Source organism: Perca fluviatilis, chromosome 8, assembly GCF_010015445.1.
Source record: "Perca fluviatilis chromosome 8, GENO_Pfluv_1.0, whole genome shotgun sequence".
Classification (NCBI taxonomy): Eukaryota; Metazoa; Chordata; class Actinopteri; order Perciformes; family Percidae; genus Perca; species Perca fluviatilis.
The window spans coordinates 12,543,751-12,565,996 of NC_053119.1; the positions used below are offsets into that span (position 1 = coordinate 12,543,751).

At 38.1% G+C, this 22,246-nt stretch overlaps 1 protein-coding gene across 3 annotated transcripts; it reads right to left on the reverse strand.

Moving 5' to 3' along the window:
- Positions 1 to 9,732: 9,732 nt before the first annotated feature.
- Positions 9,733 to 19,621, reverse strand: kras (v-Ki-ras2 Kirsten rat sarcoma viral oncogene homolog). 3 transcript variants are annotated; one of them, XM_039807861.1, is made up of 7 exons: positions 19,357 to 19,621; positions 17,965 to 18,025; positions 16,938 to 17,055; positions 15,907 to 16,085; positions 15,031 to 15,190; positions 13,197 to 13,321; positions 9,758 to 9,924 (listed from the first exon to the last, which is right to left on the reverse strand). In XM_039807861.1, exons 3-6 carry the CDS (start codon positions 17,046 to 17,048, stop codon positions 13,202 to 13,204), a joined length of 570 nt encoding a protein of 189 aa, XP_039663795.1. In that variant the 5' UTR covers positions 17,049 to 17,055; positions 17,965 to 18,025; positions 19,357 to 19,621; the 3' UTR covers positions 9,758 to 9,924; positions 13,197 to 13,201. The 3 variants fall into 3 exon arrangements, with proteins under 3 accessions (XP_039663797.1, XP_039663795.1, XP_039663794.1); XM_039807860.1 differs by lacking the exon at positions 17,965 to 18,025 and having other exon boundaries at positions 19,357 to 19,619; XM_039807863.1 differs by lacking the exons at positions 13,197 to 13,321; positions 17,965 to 18,025 and having other exon boundaries at positions 9,733 to 9,924; positions 19,357 to 19,613.
- Positions 19,622 to 22,246: the final 2,625 nt, after the last annotated feature.

Here is a 22,246-nt window from a genome sequence, read left to right on the forward strand (position 1 = left end):
TATATAATAGCAGCCATAAATCAATATGACACAATAGTCTAGAAGTGACTGGTTTTCTTTTTGTCCTTAAAATCTCCTTCACAACCTGAACATGGCCTCATGGAGTACATATTTCTTAACCTAAAGTGTAGAACACAACACTAATTTGAAACAATGATTTATTTAAGTGAGATAATTCTGCAGCCTGTGATTAGAACAAACTGCAGACCAGGAAGATGTTTATGAATAAAACAGAGCAAAACATTAATCATGCACCAATTTAATCATATAAACAGAGAGCAAATAATTCATCTTAAGAATCATTTTCCTTTATCTTTTTAACAATAGCTTATTTATAACTTCTTTTTTTTAGTAATCACTGATACTGTGCTCTCTGTGTTCTGTATGCAGCAGGTGGACCCATTATCATGGACATGTGTACCTGCAGTAAATACTAAAGGCTTAGAAAGTTACATTATTTTGAGGCTGGCAGAGAAGTGTTAGTTCAATTCTTGAGGTTGCTGAATTACAATGGATTCATACAAGGTTTGTGAAATGCTTCCTTCCCTCTCTGTTTTGTTTTTTCAATCCTGCAACTTTACTGTTATGGTTCGTAGTTTTTTAACAGATTAACACATTTCATCTTCCCTTACCAGCACCAAAAGGAAGATAGACAAAGATCGCAGCTAGCTGGAGTCCAAAGCAGAGCTAACTCTTCTTGCTCTGTATTCTGCATTCACTACATTCACTTTCTAAGGCTAAAAATGTGTCAATGACTTCAGCTTGTTCCACTTCCATGTGGCCAAATAATCAATAAATACTGCTTTAAAGATCTGAGCAAGAACAAATGGGCTTAGGGCTGAGTGCCACAGCCAGGGTAGGGCAGACAGTACTGAGAGACTAACGCATTGTTGGTTTTGGACTTTTCATGGGATACACTGAGAGTAAAAAAAAATACAGCAGCATTATCTGTTAAAATATAATGCAACCCAATGCAACACCTCCACAAATCACAGTCTTCAAAAGTAACAGAATTTACTTAACACCTCTCTGACACTGCAACAACAAGGTAGCATGTATTGCATGAGTGTTGAATTGTAATGCAATAGATTGTTAAGGCATGCATGATATTGTCTCCAGCTGAAGGGAAATGAAGTCCTGTGTTATGTAAAGTATGTGTGGTAGAGTTTTTAGGTTTTTTTTTTTTTAATGGGGAGAGCTGTGGGAATGATTTAATGATTTCTCCCACAGCTTAGTGGATCCATCATGATATGGCCTCCTGACACATTGGTCAGTAGCAGCAGGTGGTATGATGTGGCTCAAGTGTAAGTGGCTTTCAGAATTCAGGATAGCCTGTCAGCCAGAGGCCCTTAAGGGAACAGCTTCACACCATGTCTGGTTGCAGAATGGCCTTTACACACTCCCTCTATTTCTGTCTCGTCCCGTGTGCATCTGTGTGTGTGTGTGTGTGTGTGTGTGTGTGTGTGTGTGTGTGTGTGTGTGTGTGTGTGTCTGAAGTCGACATAGAAGCTCATCTCTCTTGTTTTGTGTGTGTGAGGTAAAGCAAGAGAGGGAGAGGGTGTTAGGTGCGTGGGTGTAAATCTCTGTCCGGCAGCACGTTGGGATGGGTGTTTGGGGACTGGTTGGAGAGCTGGCTCACAGGAGCTCAGATTGATGAAGTGATGGTGATAGATGGAGGTAATATAGGCCTGGATGTCCTGTCTGTTGCCAGTGATGAGGCTGGTATGAATCACCCGTCTGGGGCTGCTGAACATGACGCTGCTCAATTCCCAGGCCTTCCACCCCTCTCCGTCCCCTCCATCCCTTTATCTCTCTGCCTGTTGACTTACTGTCATTATGAGGAGATTGCTGCCTGAAAGAAACAAAGCATACGCATTCTACAGCAAGTCATTACTGTATCAATCTGTGCTGATGCTTTGAAAGATATTATGAAGCTTGTTTATCCATTTCGGAAAAAGACAGCACGTGCACAGTTCAAAGCGCTGCACGCTGTTCATTAATTTTGTGTCCAAACATCACTTGTTGAGTGATTGCGAGGCGTGCGAGAAAAAAATCCAATCAACTCAGTCAGCCACTCCTCATGAATAGGGCCATTTGAATAAAGAAGGGCATCTGAAATTGCAGTGTTTGTGTCAACATAACAAGTTAATGATCTCAGATGATAATTGGTAGTTGGATGCTGGGGCGCTGTGTTGTGGCCCGTGAGGTTCAGTGGCAAGGACCTCCTGTGATAAAAGGAGCAGCATGAGGGCTTTCGAAGTGGCACGATGCTCTAGGCAACACAATTCATCATCGCTCCATGAATATTCATCCAGCTCTCTGTTTCCACCAAGGCTGGTGAAAACATATCTGTATTAAGTCTCTTCTATGTGCTGCGGTTTAAAGACACCTGAACCTTCTGGCCTCTCATTACCACACTCAGCTGCCTGCCAGGGAGAAAAGCCATGCTTCATTAAAATAAAGCGGAAATTCTCTCGCTCCGTGCACTAACAAGGCAGAGGTCAGACAGTCGGATGATTGTGAATTCACCCCTCTGCACGCGTTCACAGGGGTCACAAGTAGTGATTGTGATTGAGCTCACTCCATAAAGTGTGCACAGGCCAAGCGGGCAGATGGCTTTTTCTAGCCCTGGTTGTGTGGTTTCTGCATGAAAGAAATCTGAGGCTTGTTGTTAGCAATTTAGGAACATTTTGTCTTTTCCTCTCTTGCTCTTCTCCCTGACAGGTGCCCAGACAGCCAAGGATTGGGCATCTTTTCAGCACTTTATCAGACCTGCAGGCTGTCCCTAGATTACAGTTTAGGGACGGGGGGCTTGACTGACAGGCCTTGGCCTCAGCGGTCCCTGGGGGGGGAAGGGAGGGGGAATTGTGATGGCTGCACTGACTCATACTTCTCTTACAATTTTCTCCAGGCTGGTTTCAGACTGTCAGGCTGAGAGAAAAGCTCTCTCTGCATAATTCATTAGACCTCCTCTCTTTTTCACTCTTGGCTGCTTTGTGGCAGGCAGCATAGCCCCATTGTTTAAGAAGAAAGAGTAATAGAGCTTGTCACAATATGTTAACATAGTTTATTGTTCACAGCAACAGTTTGGAAACAACTTAACTTCCTTTAAAACAGGCTATATTCTGCATCTCCATTGTAGAATAATGATAAAGGAAACAAGATTCAGATGGCTATTAAGACAAAACAACCAATCACACTTGCCACTTTTAATTTATAATTGGTTAACAGCATACAAAAGGATTCATTAATGATCATCATAACTGCAATGTCAATAAACAGCTAAACTTAACCAAAACAGGATACAGCTATACAGGTTGCCTCTTCACCGAGCATTGTTTTGCAGCCAGCATTGTTTTGCAGCCAATTACCCCAGCATTGCCTGCATATGACACATACACAGGCCTGTCCTTTTGAAGCTTGTATACTGTCTCTGGTCATAATCTTGCTGGCATTCATTTCTTGGAAATCTGCAAGGGAAAATATCGCATATTTGATGCTACATGACATTCCCTTTCACAGAATATGACTAAACAAGCACATCCTCCACCACACAATCCTGCACGTTGAAGGCAGACCACAATTGCTGTCAATTTGGCAGTAAAGAAGGGCTCCTACTCGTAGGGAGGTACTTTATATGAAACTGTGCCAATGCAGAGTCATATTGCCCTCTAAAACACCCAGCATGGATATAATATGCCAAATAAAATGCACAAATATGTTGACAATGGTGCTGTTTTTAGATATGTTGTCTCTGTGTTGGTATGCTTTTGTATATCAAATTATACAAGGAGTGGGATGTTTAAATGCAGGCAGCTTCAGTTTGAGGTTAATGACAATGTATAGGTAAAATAAAATGTTATACATTTGTTTATTTGTTCAGGTGATTTGATTCATTTGTGTAATAAAGCTAGTTTAGTTTACTTGCTTATATGCAAGTGTTCAATATCAGCTTACTAATAACTAATAAGCACACAACTAAACTAAGATCCCCAACAGATGTCCCTGTTGTGAATTCTCATCAGAGTCAGAGCTAACATTAGAAGAAAATCAAAAAAGAGAGAAACATGTCAGTATTTAAAAAATAAATCTAATGTGAGAGAACAAAAAGGAGATAGTTATTTGGCTCAAGAGAGTAATAACAGATTTCCACAGCTCCATTATTGTACTTTATTTTGTATTTTATTAAATCTCAAAATGGTTTGCTGACACCATGGATGTATTATAAGACCACATAGAATATGATCTTACCATTCCCGCGTGGTATCGCAAGAATCCAGCTGTCGTGCAAGGTAACCTTCCTTGTTCTGTTGTTGAATACAAACACTGTCTGAATAATGCAAGTAATTCCCAGTAAATACTAATTAAATTGATCATGAGTCTTACTATGCTTCACAGAATGGTCATAATACTCATTTGCAGTTGAACGTTTCATTTTAGATAGGAAAATACCGATATTGGACAAAGAAATGCCCCAGAGGAAGTTCTGAATGCTTGTACAACAGGCAGAAAATAGAAGCAAAGATTTGCCTAATTCAAAAGTAAACAGAACTTCTTTCAAGTGTATAGCCTGATATTAGTATTCTGATGCTACTACACTCTTGGCTTCTCATTCAAAGCTATGGATTACCTGCTGGCACCATTAAACTGGAGCTGTTTTCTCTGTCGTCCAATGCGGAACGTGAGTAAATAAGAATGCAAGACACATTTAAACCATGACACTCACAGTCCTTAAACAAACAAAATGAAAGAGATGGAAAACATTAAGAATACAAATAAAAAAGCAAAAATCTAAATGAACCTTGAACTGTCCTTTAACGCACCAAACAAGCAGTGCTAGTGCTGTTTTCTGGGCTAAAATATACAAAAACATGTCCTGAAATCAAATGTAATTCTTGGCATGAGTTTTACTCCAAAGGGACAAACGCCTTATATGTTCTAACATATACTATTTTCACATACTTACCCTGTCTTTGATAGAGGATACTGGACATGTGTTTCACGTTTCATGTGCTGCTGTCATGGGTAAATTCCGGAAATTAACGTTCACCTGAAACCGAAGTCTGCAACTGTAGTATCACCGGATCTTGTTTAAATCTATTTCTTTAACAAGGTTGACAACCTCACTTCATTCTTGGTAAATTCAACTTATGTTGCACAGTCATGTTCAGGTCAATTGAAAAAGAGTAGGGCTCAGTAGACCAGATGTTACAGCATATATCTATAGTAACCTTAAAAGAATCCCCAAATAATCATATAGTATGCTCTTATAATTACAGACATATTTACCCTTTCATACCAAGTTGGAGCAGTTTCAGACTTGTGTTAGTCCTGTTTCAAAACCAGGGGTCATGAAGCCAGGTCACATAATGCATGTTGACCCATTCAGAACAACAGCAAATGCAGGCGTTTCTTCCGTTTATGAAATACTATACTATGACTTTTGTAATTCATTTTTTGTTGTTGTTGATACTAGACTATGACATTGTTATGACATACTATATTATGACTTTTTTAATGGCACATTATCTATGACATGTTTATGACATATTATACTGACTTTGACTTGACATTATTATGACATACCATATCGACTTTTTTATTAAAATTGTATGACATACTATACTATGAGTTTGTTTTGACATTTTCATCAAACATGGAAAAACAACAATCAACTGACCAAACAACTCCAAACAAGGACAGACCGTCATGGACCACCAAACAAACATTTTTTTGTTAGAGAATGTTTGATTGGTTTGCTATGAGCATTGGCTTTTTAGGTGAACTAGCTAATATTAATCCTTTTTACACTTTATGGCCTTCGGGTGTTAACTAAATATCTAATTAATACATCCAGCTAATACAGTAGCCTATAGCGTGGCTACAGTGAACCTGTGTCAGGCAGGCATAATAACAATAACAGTTCATCATGTTGAACCTGTAGTGCAAACACACACATTCCAAAGGAGGACATAAGGTGCTTGGACATAACATAAAACAATGATGCATCTAATTAAAGTTGCACAATTTCTGGGAAGGAGCTCCACAATACAAATATTGTATTAATACCAAGGGTGCTTTTTGTACCTGCTAATAGGCTTTTATTTTGAAAGTTCCATTTTGTCCATATTACTCTAGAGAGCTAGACTGATTCTGAATTTGCATACAAATGAACACAATGAAAATGATGCACTTAGCTTAAATTACACTTCCATAAATGACTGCATTTAACAGTATCAGAATAAAGTTGATTACCCTTCGTGATGCAACATCTCCAGATCACTGTTGTTTTTAGATGATCATTTTCCAAGTATATTTAAGCTGATCATTTGTTTTATTTATTTGAATGGGTTTTCATATTCGTTCCGCCACAGCATGCCAATGACTTAAGGTTCCTTTTGTTTACTGAGTCTTAAAAACCTTTAGTCTAATGAAACATTTATGAAGTACTGGTTAATCAAGCTAATCATTTCCATGGAATTTAAGCTCTTACAAACTTAAATGATAGTAATTAAATGCTTTAAATACCTTAATTAAGTAGTTTGTTTACTCTGATTTTCTCTTGTGAGTGACAAAAAGTGATTCATCAATAAACCACACAAACAGTCACTTTAATTATCTCCTCTACACATGAAATTTTACTTTTTCATTTTGAAAATACACGACTCATTTATTCTAAACCTCAAATATAATCAACTTGACAAATGCATGAAATGATTTCTTCTCCCAAAAAGTGACTGCCTGTGCATTTCAAACAAGTGGCTTATTTTGGAAAAAAAAATATGCACGACTTACAAAAGCTAAATCTAGGCTCACCCTGTGGCCAGCTGCTTAAAAAGCCCCTTCATAGATTGTGAGGTCTTTAAAGAGTCAAACCTGCCAAAATGAGTGAACAGTGCCACCTGCTGGGCAACACTGATGTAATCTTTAGACATGAGAGAGGCAGCAATAATGCAACATAACTCCAGCCAAATGCTAATTCACATGTTTGTGATAGTGTACATTAGTGTCAATATCATTGTTAATGTCCTCCAGCAGTTGAGAGAGCAAACACACAAGTGCAATGAGCCAATGTAAGTCTAGTGGTTTTTAAAAAAAAAAAAAAAAAAAGACAAAGTTAAGTTCCTCTTTACTTTGTTCTTTATTATTACACATTAAATAGGAGTGGTGAGATTCATGGCAAAAAAATAGACTCATTTGAGATCGGATCACCACTCTACACTGCCCACAACAGGTGTGTTGTAAAGTGGTCATTCATTCACTTCCCTAGACCTGGACCCAGTCATACTCTCTAAATCACATACACAGAGCGGAGTGAAACTCCATTAAAGCAACATTCATTTAGACACACCAACGAAATGAAGCACAATTTACAAAATATGCACCTTTCAGTATCACAACTATACAAAAAGGTTGTTAAAATATGATCCAGGTATAATTGATACATTTCAGAAATCAGCTGTTGGCACGCAATAAAAAGGAAGAGGAACATTTCAAACATTTCAGTAAAACTAATTTTGAAACAGTATCATTAACAAGAGGATTCCATAATTAAAATTGCATTAACAAGTTATCTACTTCATGAAAAAAAAAAAAAAAAGGAGGTAATAATAAACTGGGTCAAAATTCATTAATCCTGAAAGCAAAATGTATCATGTCTGGAGTTTCTGTGTCAATAGCACTGCTCCCCTAGAACAGCATTTTGTGTATTTCTTTTGCACACACACAGGATAAAGTAAAAGTTGTCTTGGCTCTTTCTACCGTCTAAATGTAGCACCTAATGCAAACAAAAAGGCAAATAATCCTCAGGGGAAGAGCTTGGAAATACGGTTTGACCTGGGAAAGAAACTTGGACTTTTGTTTTTAATATAAATCCAGGCAATCTTCTCTAAAAACCAATTTCATGGCAAATTATTGCCTCATTTACAAACATCAGCTCCAGTTACACCATCACGATACACAACCTTTGAGAGAGAAAAAAATAAAAAATACGACAAATGACTTTGCTGGACAATCATGTCTGTTGAAAGGCAGCCCACCAAACTATTTCAAAACCTTAAGAAATGAATCCCAAAGCTCCGCATAAGGGAAGAATCTGAAAATCCATGTGGACAACATTTTGAACAACCTCTGTGACACCACACCAAGAGAACTATTCCTGAAAGCCGCTTAAAAGATGCATTCTGCTTTCTGGCCAGTCACAAGCGAACGAGTCAACAGCTGAGGAAAATGGGCAAGGCATTGAGACCTCTATGGCCAGCTACCGGAGAATCTTGAGTCCTCAAATTTAAAAACCTAACAAACATTGAATAATGAGCTAAAATATGACACCTTGGTCAAGAGGATGTTGACAAGGGATCTTGGTTTTGTAACATATAGCAATGAAATGATTATTGTCAGGATAATAAAACAATCCTGCAGTCAAACAAAAAGCAGGAAATGTGTGACCAGTAGGGTCAAACAAGCAGTTTGACATTAGCTTGTGACAAGCATAGACGACTGCATAAAAAGATATATACAGTATATAAGATATATCATATATACAGTCATAAAATGCCTCTGGCCGAATAGCTGCTAGTCCCGTTTTATCATCCCAAAACTGGTAAAAATCTGATTCTCTGACTTTGTCATTAATCAAGCTAAAATGGCTGATTTTTCTCACAAAAGCAGGTAATGACTAGTTTACACTACCGGTCAAAAGATGGGGTCACTTAGAAATTTTTATTCCACTCCATTACAGACAGAATACCAGCTGAGATCAGTTGCATTGTTTTTTTCTAACCAGGGCAGCAGTTTACAGATTACATTATGTGCTTACATAATTGTAAAAGGGTTCTCCAATGTTTTCTCAGTTAGCCTTTTAAAAGGATATCAGATTAGTAAACAGAACGTGCCTTTGGAACATTGGATGAATGGTCGCTGATGATGGGCAATGTAGATATTGCATTAAAGATCAGCCACTGTAATCTGCAAACTGCTGTCCTGATTTAAAAAAACAAACAAAAAAAACAATGCAACTGATCTCAGCTGATATTCAGTCTGTAATGGAAATTTCTAAGAGACGCCAAACTTTTGACCGTTTGCAATACCCATGTCATTTAGGACTCAATACATGCAAAAAAAAAAAAAAAGAAAAACTCATGTAGGCAAGAAATCACTCCCCACACAGTACAAAGCATTGACAAACTGCTAATTAGGGTGTTAAAATATTGGGAGAAGAGTAGGAGTTTGCATGCATACTTTTATCATGGATAGAAGAGGTCATTAGAGATGGGGAAATTGCACAGTGGCTGGGACATTTGGATCTCATCTGGCTGAATGTTGGTCCTCTCTTCATATCTCTTGTTCACAAAAATCGGGATGGAAATTAATTCTTTGGCATCCCAGACTTAAAAAGGCATTACAGAACGGTTGCAGGTCGTGACCTTTTAAGCAAGGGGGGGCAGGGGGGTTGGTAATGAATAATTTGTCATACATGAGTTGTGATGCAATTAGCTCACAGCTCGGCAGGTGTATAAAAATGATCCAAATCAACATAATCCTAAAAAAAAAAAGAAAAAAAAAAATCAAACAGGCTGTTGGACCAACACATGTGGACAACTGGCACTAAACTGAAAATAAAGCTTATTGGTGTCAAAGTAGCAAATAATAAAAAGGCAGAACAAAATGGGTCAGGTTTAGTATTCAGTATGATGGGTATTGAGAAAGAGGCTAATAATTTAGTGTAATGTACAAAATGTATTACTTTAACTGTTCAACATAGTTTTTTTTTTTTTTATTTAGTCTGTCTTGAAAAGGGCTGGTCATTCACATAAGTGTACACTTTGTCTTGGACTTCTTTTTCTTCTTTTTGCCCTCCTTGCTCATCTTCTCCTTATGCTTCCGGATTTCTCGCACTAATGTGTAAAAGGCATCATCAACACCCTGGAAAAAAAAAAAATAATAAAAAGAATGAATTATTAGGAGTGGCAGGATGTTATTTTTTGTACCAGAAGACCAATGATCGCCAACATAAAAATGGAATATACAAATATTATACAGCCTGAATACATTCAAAGGATTGACAATGTTCTTTGATTCAGAAATGATATTTTAAAAGCTGCTAAATGTAAAAGGATTATTCCACTCAATTAAAGAAAATTTGGGACAGATTAAACTCCAATCAACACGCTAAATCTTTAAAACCAAACTGATGTGTAGCCTTGACTTGTTCCACTGCCAAAGAAGCAAAGTTTATTTTTCCAAACATTAATAAAATCAATGGCAGTTTCATTTTATTATTTGGATTATTTTTTTTTTTTCCAATTGAAAAATTTAAAATCTCCAAAAATCTTGGATAATGTCAAAGACCATTTTACGTCAGTTTAAACTCCAAAAAAAAAATAAAAAAAATATAAAAATAAAAAGATTAATAATGTACATCAGCGTGGCACGCATCAGACTGCAGGTACATTTCTCAATCCATTTCAGGCTGTGTGAGACACAGCTGAATACAGATCAAACATCACTGTAATGTCATGTATTTCGAAGTTAACCGTCAGCAGCCCTGACAGTAGCTGCAGATACATGTGCCAATTTGTTTACCCTCTGAATGTAATCAAATATACGACTCCAACAGCGTGTTTAAAAGGGCTACTAAATAAAAACGACAGACCACTGCAAATGTAAACCGAAAACTTCTGCTGTTTGCATTTGAAATAGTCTATGTGCAGTCTGCCAACACAAGCAAACTGTTCAAGATCAACCTGAATCCAGTGCTTGGCACTAATACTTGCCACTGCTGTGGGTTTTTACTGAAGCAATTTTTATAAAAAAAAATATTCTACCAACAGAGTTATTGAACAGAAGGAGAGCTTTCCATTTGTTTATCTCCCTAAAACTAATAAATATAAAACTACTCAAAGACTGTTCCCATGGGAAAGATTAAACACTTGAAAAACAGTAGAAAACTCATAAGCAAATAAAGTGGCACAACTTCCGCAGGTGAACACTTTGATTTTAGTCAAGCCAATCTATTCTGACCGAGGTGTTAAAATGAAGCGTTTACGTTCTTGCTGAGCGCTTATTCTGATTATTAGTGAATGAAAGGCTCCATGGAAATGCAGCTAGTGTCTGTTGATGCCAAACTGAGGCAGGTGCACGAGTACTAGAACGGTTTGTATAGTGCAATAAATGTGATGACTCTGCAAGGAGCCTGAGGCCACTTCAGGTTGTGACAAAGACAGCAGGAAAGGGAAAAAAATAAATAAAAGAAGGGATTTTTGACCACAAAAAACACACACACACGATTTGGACCCAGATTCGCCATAATCTCCTTTAATCTCACACACGTTGGCTCACCAGCCCATAGCCCTTTCTTCATGTTGATTTCAGCAGATCGGGACGCTTTCACACTGGTAGTTTAGTCCGAATCTGGGAACAATTCGACCGGAAATTTGTTAATATGAACACTTTCTGAACTAGAGTGCAGCACAAGTCGACCTGAGGGAGGCGGTCTGAGGCCAACTGTAGTATGGCTTGTGTGCAGTCAGGATGCAATCCTTTTCTAAATGGGAATACCTGCAAGTTTCAATGGGATTTTATTTTTACCAACAAAAGAGAACATAAAATACCTCACTGGTGTACGAGCAGAGAATAACGACCCTGAAGTGATACCATGTTAGTGTGTGTGCTCCAGTAGAGTTATAGTAGCAGCAGCATTGGTGGAGTTTTTTGTTTTGTTTCCTAAAAACATTTCAGCCCGTTCAGATGGTTGGTTGTATAATAGGGTTCACATGGCGTTGCCAGCTAGTACATGGGTCTCCATTTTTCTGGTATACATCTAAATGAGCACAGTCATCATTTCCTAGGGAAACTAGGGTCAACGCCTGCACCTAGATGAGGAAAAGAATTATGCAACATACCCCCAGATCTGAAAACACACTTCTCTACAAAGAGAGATAGTGTGAAAGCAGACCAGCGGAAGGTGGGTCAATCTGACTTGCGTTCAGACTAGGGCTGCACGATTATGGCCAAAATAATAATCATTATTATTGTGATCACGATTATTTGTTGATTTTAACCAAAACAAATGTTACTGTCACATAGGCTAATTATAACTGCTTTCACATCCATATTGTGCTACATTCCTGCTAATGTAGAAATATGTGCATCACAACGGTAAGATTTTCTCTGGCTGTTTGCATTTTTAGACAGGGTAACATCTCCATGACAAAGTCTTCCAGGCATTTTTTATTTTTTATTTTTTAACTGGATATATCCGGATATATCATTTGTTTCGTCTACGTATGAATGTGGATAACGTTAGGGATAGTAAGATGCTTGCTACAGTTACACTACTAGTGATGAATCGGCAAAAAACACGTCACGGCTTTGTTCTAACGTTATTTTTTTTTAATTAACGGATTTCTTGGCCCTCATACATTCATCGTATTTAACTTTATAGTGTTTTTTTGAAGTGGTTAAAGATGTGCATTGTGTTGCTTTGTGGCGCCAACATAACTTTACGGCACTCTTTGCATATGACCTGTTCGTGTTTTGTGTCACTTGCCTTGAACCCAAAACGCTTCCACACAATGGATGACGATTCGATTCTCGTGACAAGCCCCTCGGCCTCGCCCTCTGCTACGTTAGACATTTTGTTTTCTTTGTTAAGAGTTTATAGCCTTATGACCGACCGGAATTTTCCTCACGTTACTCTGTTCTGTGACTGTCTTCATCTGAAAACTAAAAACTAAGCTGCACGGTGCAGGGAACAACTGATTGGCTCATGGAGGCACGTGATCAGACAGTGGTTTACGGAGCGCTAGATTGGCTTTGGGCAACAACAACAAAAAATAAAAATAAAATGGAAGGACACAAAATATTGCTCGATCACGTGAATTTGATCGTGGGAAGCCAAAATCGTGATTAACATTTGATTAATTGTGCAGCCCTAGTTCCGACTCAAGTAAACAAACCCAGTGTGAAAACGGCCTTAGATAATAATCAGAGACACTGAAAAGGGAAGAAAATCATCAGCTGTTTCAGCCTCCTGTTAGAGCTTCACCACAGCCCCAGTAGTAACCAGCAGGTTAGCTTTGAGAACCATGAAGCACCAGCTCTCATTGCGTGTCCTCTCCCATTGCCTTCTCCAACATCCCCACCAAAACACACACATACACAGAGCTGGTTGGCACGCAGCTGCATACACTTACCCCTTTCACATCACAACACACTTTTTAAGCTTGACACAGCGCGGAGTCTTTTCTTCCTTGCTGAGCTTATTGAGCCGGTACAGTCTGATCTCCCGTACCAGAGTGTAAAAGGCATCTTCCACTCTCTGCAGTATGAGACACAACTTCCCCTCAATGTTTAGGGAATACAGGAGGACATACTGTATGGGTGCATTTGTTACAGCTTACAGATACAAAGGAGCAAAGCAGGCCGATGTTATAAGGCAGGTCTACCTGCAATGTCTGGCCTGCCTTATCTACAACAACTGATACTCCACCCAAACTCCATTGTGTTAATACTGAACACTTAATTCCTGTATGCTTGAAAAGGTACGCTATTTCATTCCTTTCAATAAATTGTGGCTGTGGCTAAATAGAATTCCAATGATTTCATGGCAGGAAAAAAGAATTGAAGCATTCTTTTAATAAAAAATAAAAAAAATAAATAAAAAAAAACCCATCCCTCTCAGTTTCTTCTAAACAATAATCGTTTTGCCAAAATGCACCAAAATAAGCATTTTCTGGGTCATGCTTTGCCCTCTTTGAAGCTCTGAAAGAAGCAGTGTATTTAGCTGTATTTTGGCAAAACGCTAATTGTTTAAAACATACTGAGCACAGACAGTAAAGAGGTGGATTATGGTGCAGGAGTGGCTTGAGAATTTTTATACATTTCATTTTCATCCTGAAAGTTTCATCGTTGGAATCCATTCAAACTTAAATAAAAAAATAAATAAAAAAAAACAGCCACGTTTTAAGCCTACAGTGGGTGAGTAACACTAAAAAGATTAGGGTGGAGTATCACTTTAACCGTTTAGCCTAATATAAAAAGGAGAAGCGCGTGCATTAGGAGCATATTTTGATTGTGCATTATGCTGTAATGATTTCCCAGAAAAGTAAGATTAAAATCACTGGAGGTTTGGCAAACACTGGGTGGCTTTGAATGCAAGAGACAGTTGCTGGACCAACAGCAGCAGCACCGTGTAGATAGTGAATTATTGGTACACTCGGGTAGGGATAGGGGAACAGAGCTATAAGAAATTAATTATTAATTTCCCCTGCACCAGAAGGAGCGGTGATTTAGCCCAGGTCAGAGAGATCAGCAAAGGATGTGTTCACAGATCACTGTATCAGCGACCTAAGGCCATGCTCACAACACAGACCATTTGATGAGACTACACCACAGCAACTCTTCCAACACCCAATCAGTAACCAGTAAGCAGAATCATTAACCCCTGTGAGTAATTACCAACAGTTTGTCCTTTCATGCAGACTCCTTGACACGCATTTACTGATTTGCTGATTATTTATAATGCAGGATCCTCTGCAGATGGCCCTAATGAGGATATCATTTTGTATATCCATGACACAGTGGCATGCAATGATTACATTATCACCCATAAATAAAAAATTCAATTAACCAAAGAGGATTTAACGATGCGCAGCGCCCGAGACATTTCCAAGCAAGATTATATAATAAAAAAATTAAAAAATAAAAACATTAGATGTGACAAATCAACCAACTACATGACTCAAGACTTTAACTTTTCTTGTGATCCAAGTGCCAAAATGATCAAGCTTTTGCAAGGACACTTGGCTTGATGGACACAGCAGTCCTAGAAATGTTGCTTTTAAAATCAAATTCTATTGGTTCAAAGAGATTGAGCTAAAATTTATTTTGACATTACCCCTGAGACTACATGCAACTTCTCACCATGTAACATGCTCTACAGACCTGCAGGGGAACACTCCAGCAGTGTAGTGACAGACTAAAAAGTTAAAGTCTTGAGGGCGTGGCCGTCTCTGGCTGGACTCTCACCTGTCTGGTTTTGGCTGAGGTCTCGATAAAGGGAATGCCGTAGCTGCGCGCTAAGTCCTGAGCCTGCTTGGTGTCCACTGTCCGGGACGGGAGGTCACACTTGTTCCCCACCAGCACCATAGGGACATCCTCAGAGTCCTTCACTCGTTTAATCTGTTCTCTAAACATTGACAGACACAATAGAAAGGTCATTTGATTTTTAATCCGACTGAGGGAACAGCCTATTCAAAAAGTGATATTAAAAAGCTTATATCTGTTTAGAGTAATAGAATAAGGTCAGAACCAAAAATCAAGAGTAAGAATATGTTCATTGTTGGCTTTTGTTCAATACTGCAACTAATTAGGACTAATTAGATGCATATATTGCAACAATCACAGATTTTTCTGTATGTTAAAAATCTGAATGTGCATGTTTTACTACCAAATATATTATATAATAAAGCATTTAAAACTTTTGATGGGACAGATTTTGGTAAAATTCTTGCCATTATTGATTTAAAACATGAGATCTGCGTTTACAATATATCTTTAAGAAAATGTTGTCCCAATAAAATATATGGAGATGCAATAAATGATGATATTTAATTATCACTCAGTAGGTCCTTGATTGTTTTTTCTGCTTGATTTTCTGATTGATATCAAAAGGTCTTCAGCCATAAACATGGTGCAGAGAAGGGATGTAACAATCAAACAGATTGGACAGTAGACAGGAAATGCAGGGTCACGGCCAGACTGGAACCAGGGACAATGCGATTACGGCACTTTTCACCCTTAGGCCACTAGGATGCCCCGAAATATTATCAGTTTTTAACCGCCATTAACGCACTGGCTTCACACCGATTCGAAAGACTGCAGACCTTTAGTCTTGTCGCTCACCTATAGTGGTGAATGTCCTCGAAGGACTTTGTGTTGTTGATGGCAAAGACACAGAGAAAGCCCTCCCCGGTCCTCATGTACTGATCCCTCATGGCACTGTACTCCTCCTGACCTGCAGTGTCCAGGATGTCCAGCAGACACGTCTCTCCATCGATTACTACCTGCTTTCTGTAGGAGTCCTGGAAGAGGTCAAAGAGTGATCAGAATTCTGGTATTAAGTGGGCAGAGGGGAAAAATATCAGATTTATTAAAATAAGAGATGGTTGTGGATGACATAATTTAAGAATTATTCATTTTCTATTTAGTTAAAGTTATGATTAGTGGGTTTAAACACCTAGATAGGGTGTATGATAATGGCTAGGTGATAGAACAATAATCACAATAATAATATTTATATAAGATATAAGCAAACATGAACTGTAGTAAAACAAAAACACAGAAATATATACAGTATGATCATTTTATTATTAAAACTGAATTGTTTACATTGCTTCATCATGACATGATTGTATGAATGACTTTGCTGAAAGACGTCACAGGACTGCATTCTCCCTACTCTAGCTGTGGTAGGTTGCTCCCATTTTCCAGCAGACCTCAAGTCCCGATTTCTACTGTGACAAAGCACTCCAGCTTTTCGTCACACTGATGGACACACTCAATCTGATCCTATACAAATAATTACTGGCTGATCAAGTGGGCAGATTTTGTTTCAGATGTTATCTTTTATTCAAATAATCTATAATGGAGCTGTAACCTGTCACAGCACATCAATAATAGATTGAAATCATAATGGGGCTGCATTTACTCAGCAGAGGTTGGCCCCCTGAGAAGAGGGGCATGCATGTAAAGTTATGAAAAACCTGTTTGGTGTCTTTCTAAGACTTAAACCAGAAGAGCCTGCAGAGACTTTCTTTAAATTATTATTTTATTATTAGGAGTTTCTCCTTGTTCTACCAAAATACACACAAAACCATGGATACAGTCATGAACTTGAGTTCACAATTACATGTACACACACAAAGTTTCTTTACCTCAATGGTGGGGTCATATTCATCCACAAAGTGATTCTGGATGAGCTGAATCGTAAGTGCGCTCTTGCCAACGCCACCAGCTCCCACCACTACCAACTTATATTCTGTCATGATTCACCTGCAGGACCAAAAAAAAAAGAGCACATTATATTCAAATATTTCCACAGACAGAGTCATCTGGCACAGCATCATTTAATCTGGGGAACCGTCAAAGAATGGAGGAGATGTTTATAAGTGCATTTCTAAAGATGCATAAACCTTTTCTGCAGTAACGATGTCATATTGTGTTGTGAATGGTTTGAACTACTGAATTCTCACTTAAAACTATGTTTTCAATTAGCGCCATTTGCTGCTCCTTACAGCTTGCTGGGAAATCTGCATCCTCACAATTGGCAAACTTCATACTGCCTAATGTAAACAAAATTAAAAAATAAAGAAAAACTACTTATTTTAATAACACTGGTGATTCACTGGAAAATTAGATTTCATGCCATTATGATTACTTTGCTTTCCATTTAGAAAATGCCCATTTTTGTATTTAACAACAAGCTTGCAGAAAAAAAAACTACATGAATCAACACCAACAGAAATGGTTCACCTGAAAGAGATTATATGCAAATGAGGGTATATAAAAACACACGCTACTGAATTCTGGAAAAGGTTCCATATTAAACCATCAGTAGCCCCGAAATCAAATGTTGACAAAGCCCTATTTCAAAAATGAAATGAATTAAAAAACAGTTTGACACAAAAATAAGCTTCATATCACAAATAATCAGGTACTGAAGTAAAAATAAATAAAACATAGTTATGAATCAAATCAAATGTCTGAATCCAGCAACACAATCAGTGCTATTTTCAGAGTAGCAGCAACACAATAGGAACTAACCCCAGGCAGAAATCTATGACATTACATTAAGGCTCCAAAATTGACAAGTAACTGGGAAGCTATCTGCTGTCTGACTGCTTTGTGGAGCAGCATCCATCAATAGTGGCAGCTGGAGTTTTTAGAAGTTAGAGTACATACTGCTCGCAGCTCTGCACAGCCTGCAGTCAGGGAGGAGTTCCACTGAATAGCATTGCCTTTTCTAGACAAACAAAAAAGGAGAATGTGGTTTGATAGGTATTGTCCGACTAAGGTATACTTTTACTTCACTTGTTAGTGTTCAACACTTTAAAAAAAATGCTCCGCCGTTGTCATATATATTACACCCAACACTGCCAGTGATTTACACACATCACAGTATGTTTTGTTCATTAGGAAAAGATCTCATCTCTACCTAAAACAGATAAGACTACTGACAATGTCACAGACCATTTCAGCAACATTGCCTGTAAAACTACTACTTTTCCTCGTATAAGCCAGTGAAAGTGCCTTTGAATGACCGAATGTAGTATGCCGAGTTAACTGTATGTGCAGTCAAGTGTTTTTAGCACAAACAGAAATGTAAGGGATACAGGTTTTTTTTTTTATTCTTACCCTCATTTATGTTTTGGCAGAGTTCAAACACAGTGACACATTCATAGTGTAAATTGCAGATTCTTCCAATAAAGTGTGGTGAAGTTATGATGCTGTGGGATTTCAATGGAAACAATTATTTCCTGAAAATATGACTGTGCCAGTCAGGGTCGCTGTTTAATGTTGACATAATTTGGATGGATGGCACCTATTTATTTACTACATTACTGGCAACAATCGTTTCAAACAACATCACACCAGGACAATCACCAACACGGTGAAGACTTATGGAGAAATGGGACACCGATTAGCAGCTATGCATTAGCAAGCTACTTAGTAACAGTTTATCACCTATGTGAATTAGCTAGATGTTAAAACAGGCCTTCCAATAAAAGCTCCTGCGCTGTGTTCAAGTAGGCAACAACGCCTACAGCAGGCTTAAAAGTCAAAAGGAATTTGATTTAAATCCACTGCTTTGTGGCCACAAGGTTGCCAGATTGGTAGCTAGTGCGAAAAACACCTCTGAGCACGGTGTTTAAATAACCAGGCTACTGGGGTGTTAGCTAGCTTAGCATAGGAGCTCGCCCACAGCCTCAAAGGTAGCTAACTAGCCCCTATAAGCTAACCTAATGTGATTTACAAAGACGAATGTATTACTGCAGCATTGTCTGGACAGAGTGCTCGGACAAACTCAGTATAGTATCATTCATTCAATGGGGAAGGGTGCATATTCTGAAGCCGCCATTGACAGTCTATCCCAAAGGTCTGCATTGCAGGGCCAGACGTTGGGTTAACAACTGGGCGTAGTTTGCACTACCAACGAAAATGAACATTTCCACTATAATATTGGTCAGTGGTTACATAGCGGTCACACTTACCTATCAACTGAATTAGGAAGTATGATGTTGCAATAAACCCTAAAGCGACGCACACGTATGTAATAGTATCCATTTGTTTTACCTTTTAGCGAGTGGAGTTCCGCGTCCGAAGAAGCGACCAAATAAGTCAAGCTGATAATCCTCTCGTTTCACACGATCTCTGCATTTCCTATTTCACACCGAAACACCCGCATTTAAGTCGGTCTACCTCGTATAAGAAGCAAGTGAGAACATGCGAAAAAGTGGGCAAATTATTCGATTGAACTTTCCATTTGATCGAGCGTCCGGCCTAGCTGCTCAGGTTGGCCTCCTTTAAGCGAATATGGGCGGATACCGGGGCGCACTTTACCCAGAAAGCATAGCTGGGGATTGTAACCGGTTTGGGGCATATCACCATATGCATCACCTTATTCATCTATGCATACCACTCACCTCGTATGTCCTTTGTAAATAGTGGTGTTTTATACAGGCTTAATTTAAAACTGTAGATTTATAAAAACCATGATTGGCTCTGTTTGTAATGTACAGGTTTGTGCTATGTGCAAATGTTTCTCGATTGCAATTCAATAAATCAAATTGGAAGCCAGACAGAGTGATTCACATTTATGATCACAAACAATATTGTTCTATTTAGGTCACATCGGGTGTCTGTTTCAGGACGTCTCCTTTCAGTATCGTGATTCCTTGCTGCTGCCTGCTGCAGAGTCAACAAAGCCTAGGGGGCGACTCCACTATATATAGGCTCTAAATATAACTGAATTGTGCTGGAGGGACGTCATTCCCAGGCAAGGAAATGATTTGGCAATCCCCTGTCAGTTTCCCAAAGTGTTCACTAGGCTGCCTCCTGCGCACTGTATGCGCATAAACCCATGTAAGGTTCGTAACAAAACAACAGACCCATAACAAAAAAATCTTCGTGGATGTGGACGATGAGGGCAAAGCATAGGCTACATTAATAAAACCTAAAATTTCCTTCGGGATGAATAAAGTATCTATCTATCTATCTATCTATCTATCTATCTATCTATCTATCTATCTATCTATCTAATATTTATTTACCCACTTGGTGTAGTGTTACATTACACTTGCAGGTAGATAAATAGCCTAGTTATTTCACTATAAGGGTCCATTCGAGGGAATGTGTCTTTTCAAAGACGCAGTAGGCCTAAACATACGTTAAGTTAAATAGGTTATTTAGACTACACCTGAAATCTAATAGTAAATCATACCGAAAACAAAAGAGCACAAAATACAAAAAGACGAAACAATGTTTTTACTTCATACAGCAGACACACTAGAGGTCACTATTAACTTCTTGTCCGGCAGTTCTCCAAGCCTCTACTACGACCACTATATTTGTGATTTTAAAAAGAAGATGATTTTAAAGAGATCCCACGTCATTTAAAATGTCTTTACTGGTAGAAACAGGTCACACTTGAACTATCTACGTGGTGCTTCTGTGTTGGTGATGTGTCTTAATGTGTGACTTTGTCACTATGTCACTGTGTCTACTGTATATGCTACTTGTGTAATCTTATTCTCATGCCATCAACCTGCCAGCTGTCATGATCTGTAATAGTGTAATAGTAATTTTACTGTTGTGTCTGTGTTTTTGTTTTATGATTATGTGTTGTATTGTTGTATATTATCTGATGTTTTAAGCCATCAACCTGCTAGGGACTGCAGATGAAAATTTGCCTGAATGGCACAATCTGGCACATTTACATGTTGGACTTTGTGCTCATGTTGATCACTGTGCGTTGTCCCTTTTAAATAAAGACATCTAAAATATATATATATATATATATATATATACATATATATCATCACTATGGATATACAGATTTATATCACTAACATAAATTACTGTCAGTTATAGTTTGCAAATGTGAATTTAGTGTAAAGATAATCTGGGACTCGTTTTCCCAGTGATGGGCCTGTTCCTTCTGTAGGTTTACCTGAAGATGCAATAGGCTACTTTTAAAAACTTCAATGCAAGCTGTCAATCTACCATGCACAAAATATCTGCATTAAAAAGGATACTATTTGTATAAAATCACTTTGCCAGAGTATATAACTGAAACTATTTCCATTAACACATGATAGGCTATTATAGACATGAATTAATCACAGCTGTACGTACCTGATAACAATAATGATCACTGCATTTCATTTTAGGCATGGTGACTGGCTCAGTGGAACACAAGAGTCATCATTAACGTACTGTGATTTCCTGTTGGTTAAAATGTCTACCGTGAAAATGGTCTATAATGGGATAGTTTTGAGAATGATTTGCCAAAAATTTTAATGGTACTTATGAAAGTAATTATTTAATTCATATAAAATTCCCTTCTGTAAATTAAAGCTCATATGTGTTAGCTTTAGAAGAGACATGTTCAGAGAATAAAACTGTAAACCCGACCAGACTTGATGACTAAGAGCACTTAAACCTGCTGATTACACAACTCAAAAACCCATCAGATAGCTGATAAGAGATCATATTTAGAGACATGACAGTTACAGCTGACATTTTCCAAGAGTAAAGTCAGTTCTGTCACAAGAGGGCAGTAAGTTTCCATTGATGCATGGTCCCATTGCCAAAGGTCCATCAGCTGCTTCAGTTGAATGTATTGTATGTTTTATTCATATTCATCTACATCTTTTTGTATTTTTGTGTCAGGTAAAGTGGAAATACAAATCTTTAACCAACATCACCTGTGTAAATCCACCGTTTAGTCCACTAAGATCTAATGTTTTAAGTATAGAGTGAACAATGTATTGACTTCATAATTTCATGATGAAAAAACATGTTCTACCAAATTTTGCTATTTTATAATAATTAACCAGTAAGGTCCTTATGACACTTTGTGTGTTCTTTTTTTTTACATGGAACTCATCCAGCGGGTGACTCATCCTACTTTCCTGCCTTTCTGGTATACCTGATGTGAAGTATGTTACTGCGTTTCAACTGT

Excerpts from the sequence above, each read along its gene's own strand:
- kras (XM_039807861.1), bottom strand. The coding sequence starts at position 17,048 with ATGACAGAATATAAGTTGGTAGTGGTGGGAGCTGGTGGCGTTGGCAAG. Across the intron at positions 16,086-16,937 it reads AATATGACCCCACCATTGAG|GACTCCTACAGAAAGCAGGT; the intron begins GTAAAGAAACTT and ends GACCTCTTCCAG. Across the intron at positions 15,191-15,906 it reads GAGGACATTCACCACTATAG|AGAACAGATTAAACGAGTGA; the intron begins GTGAGCGACAAG and ends GTCAATGTTTAG.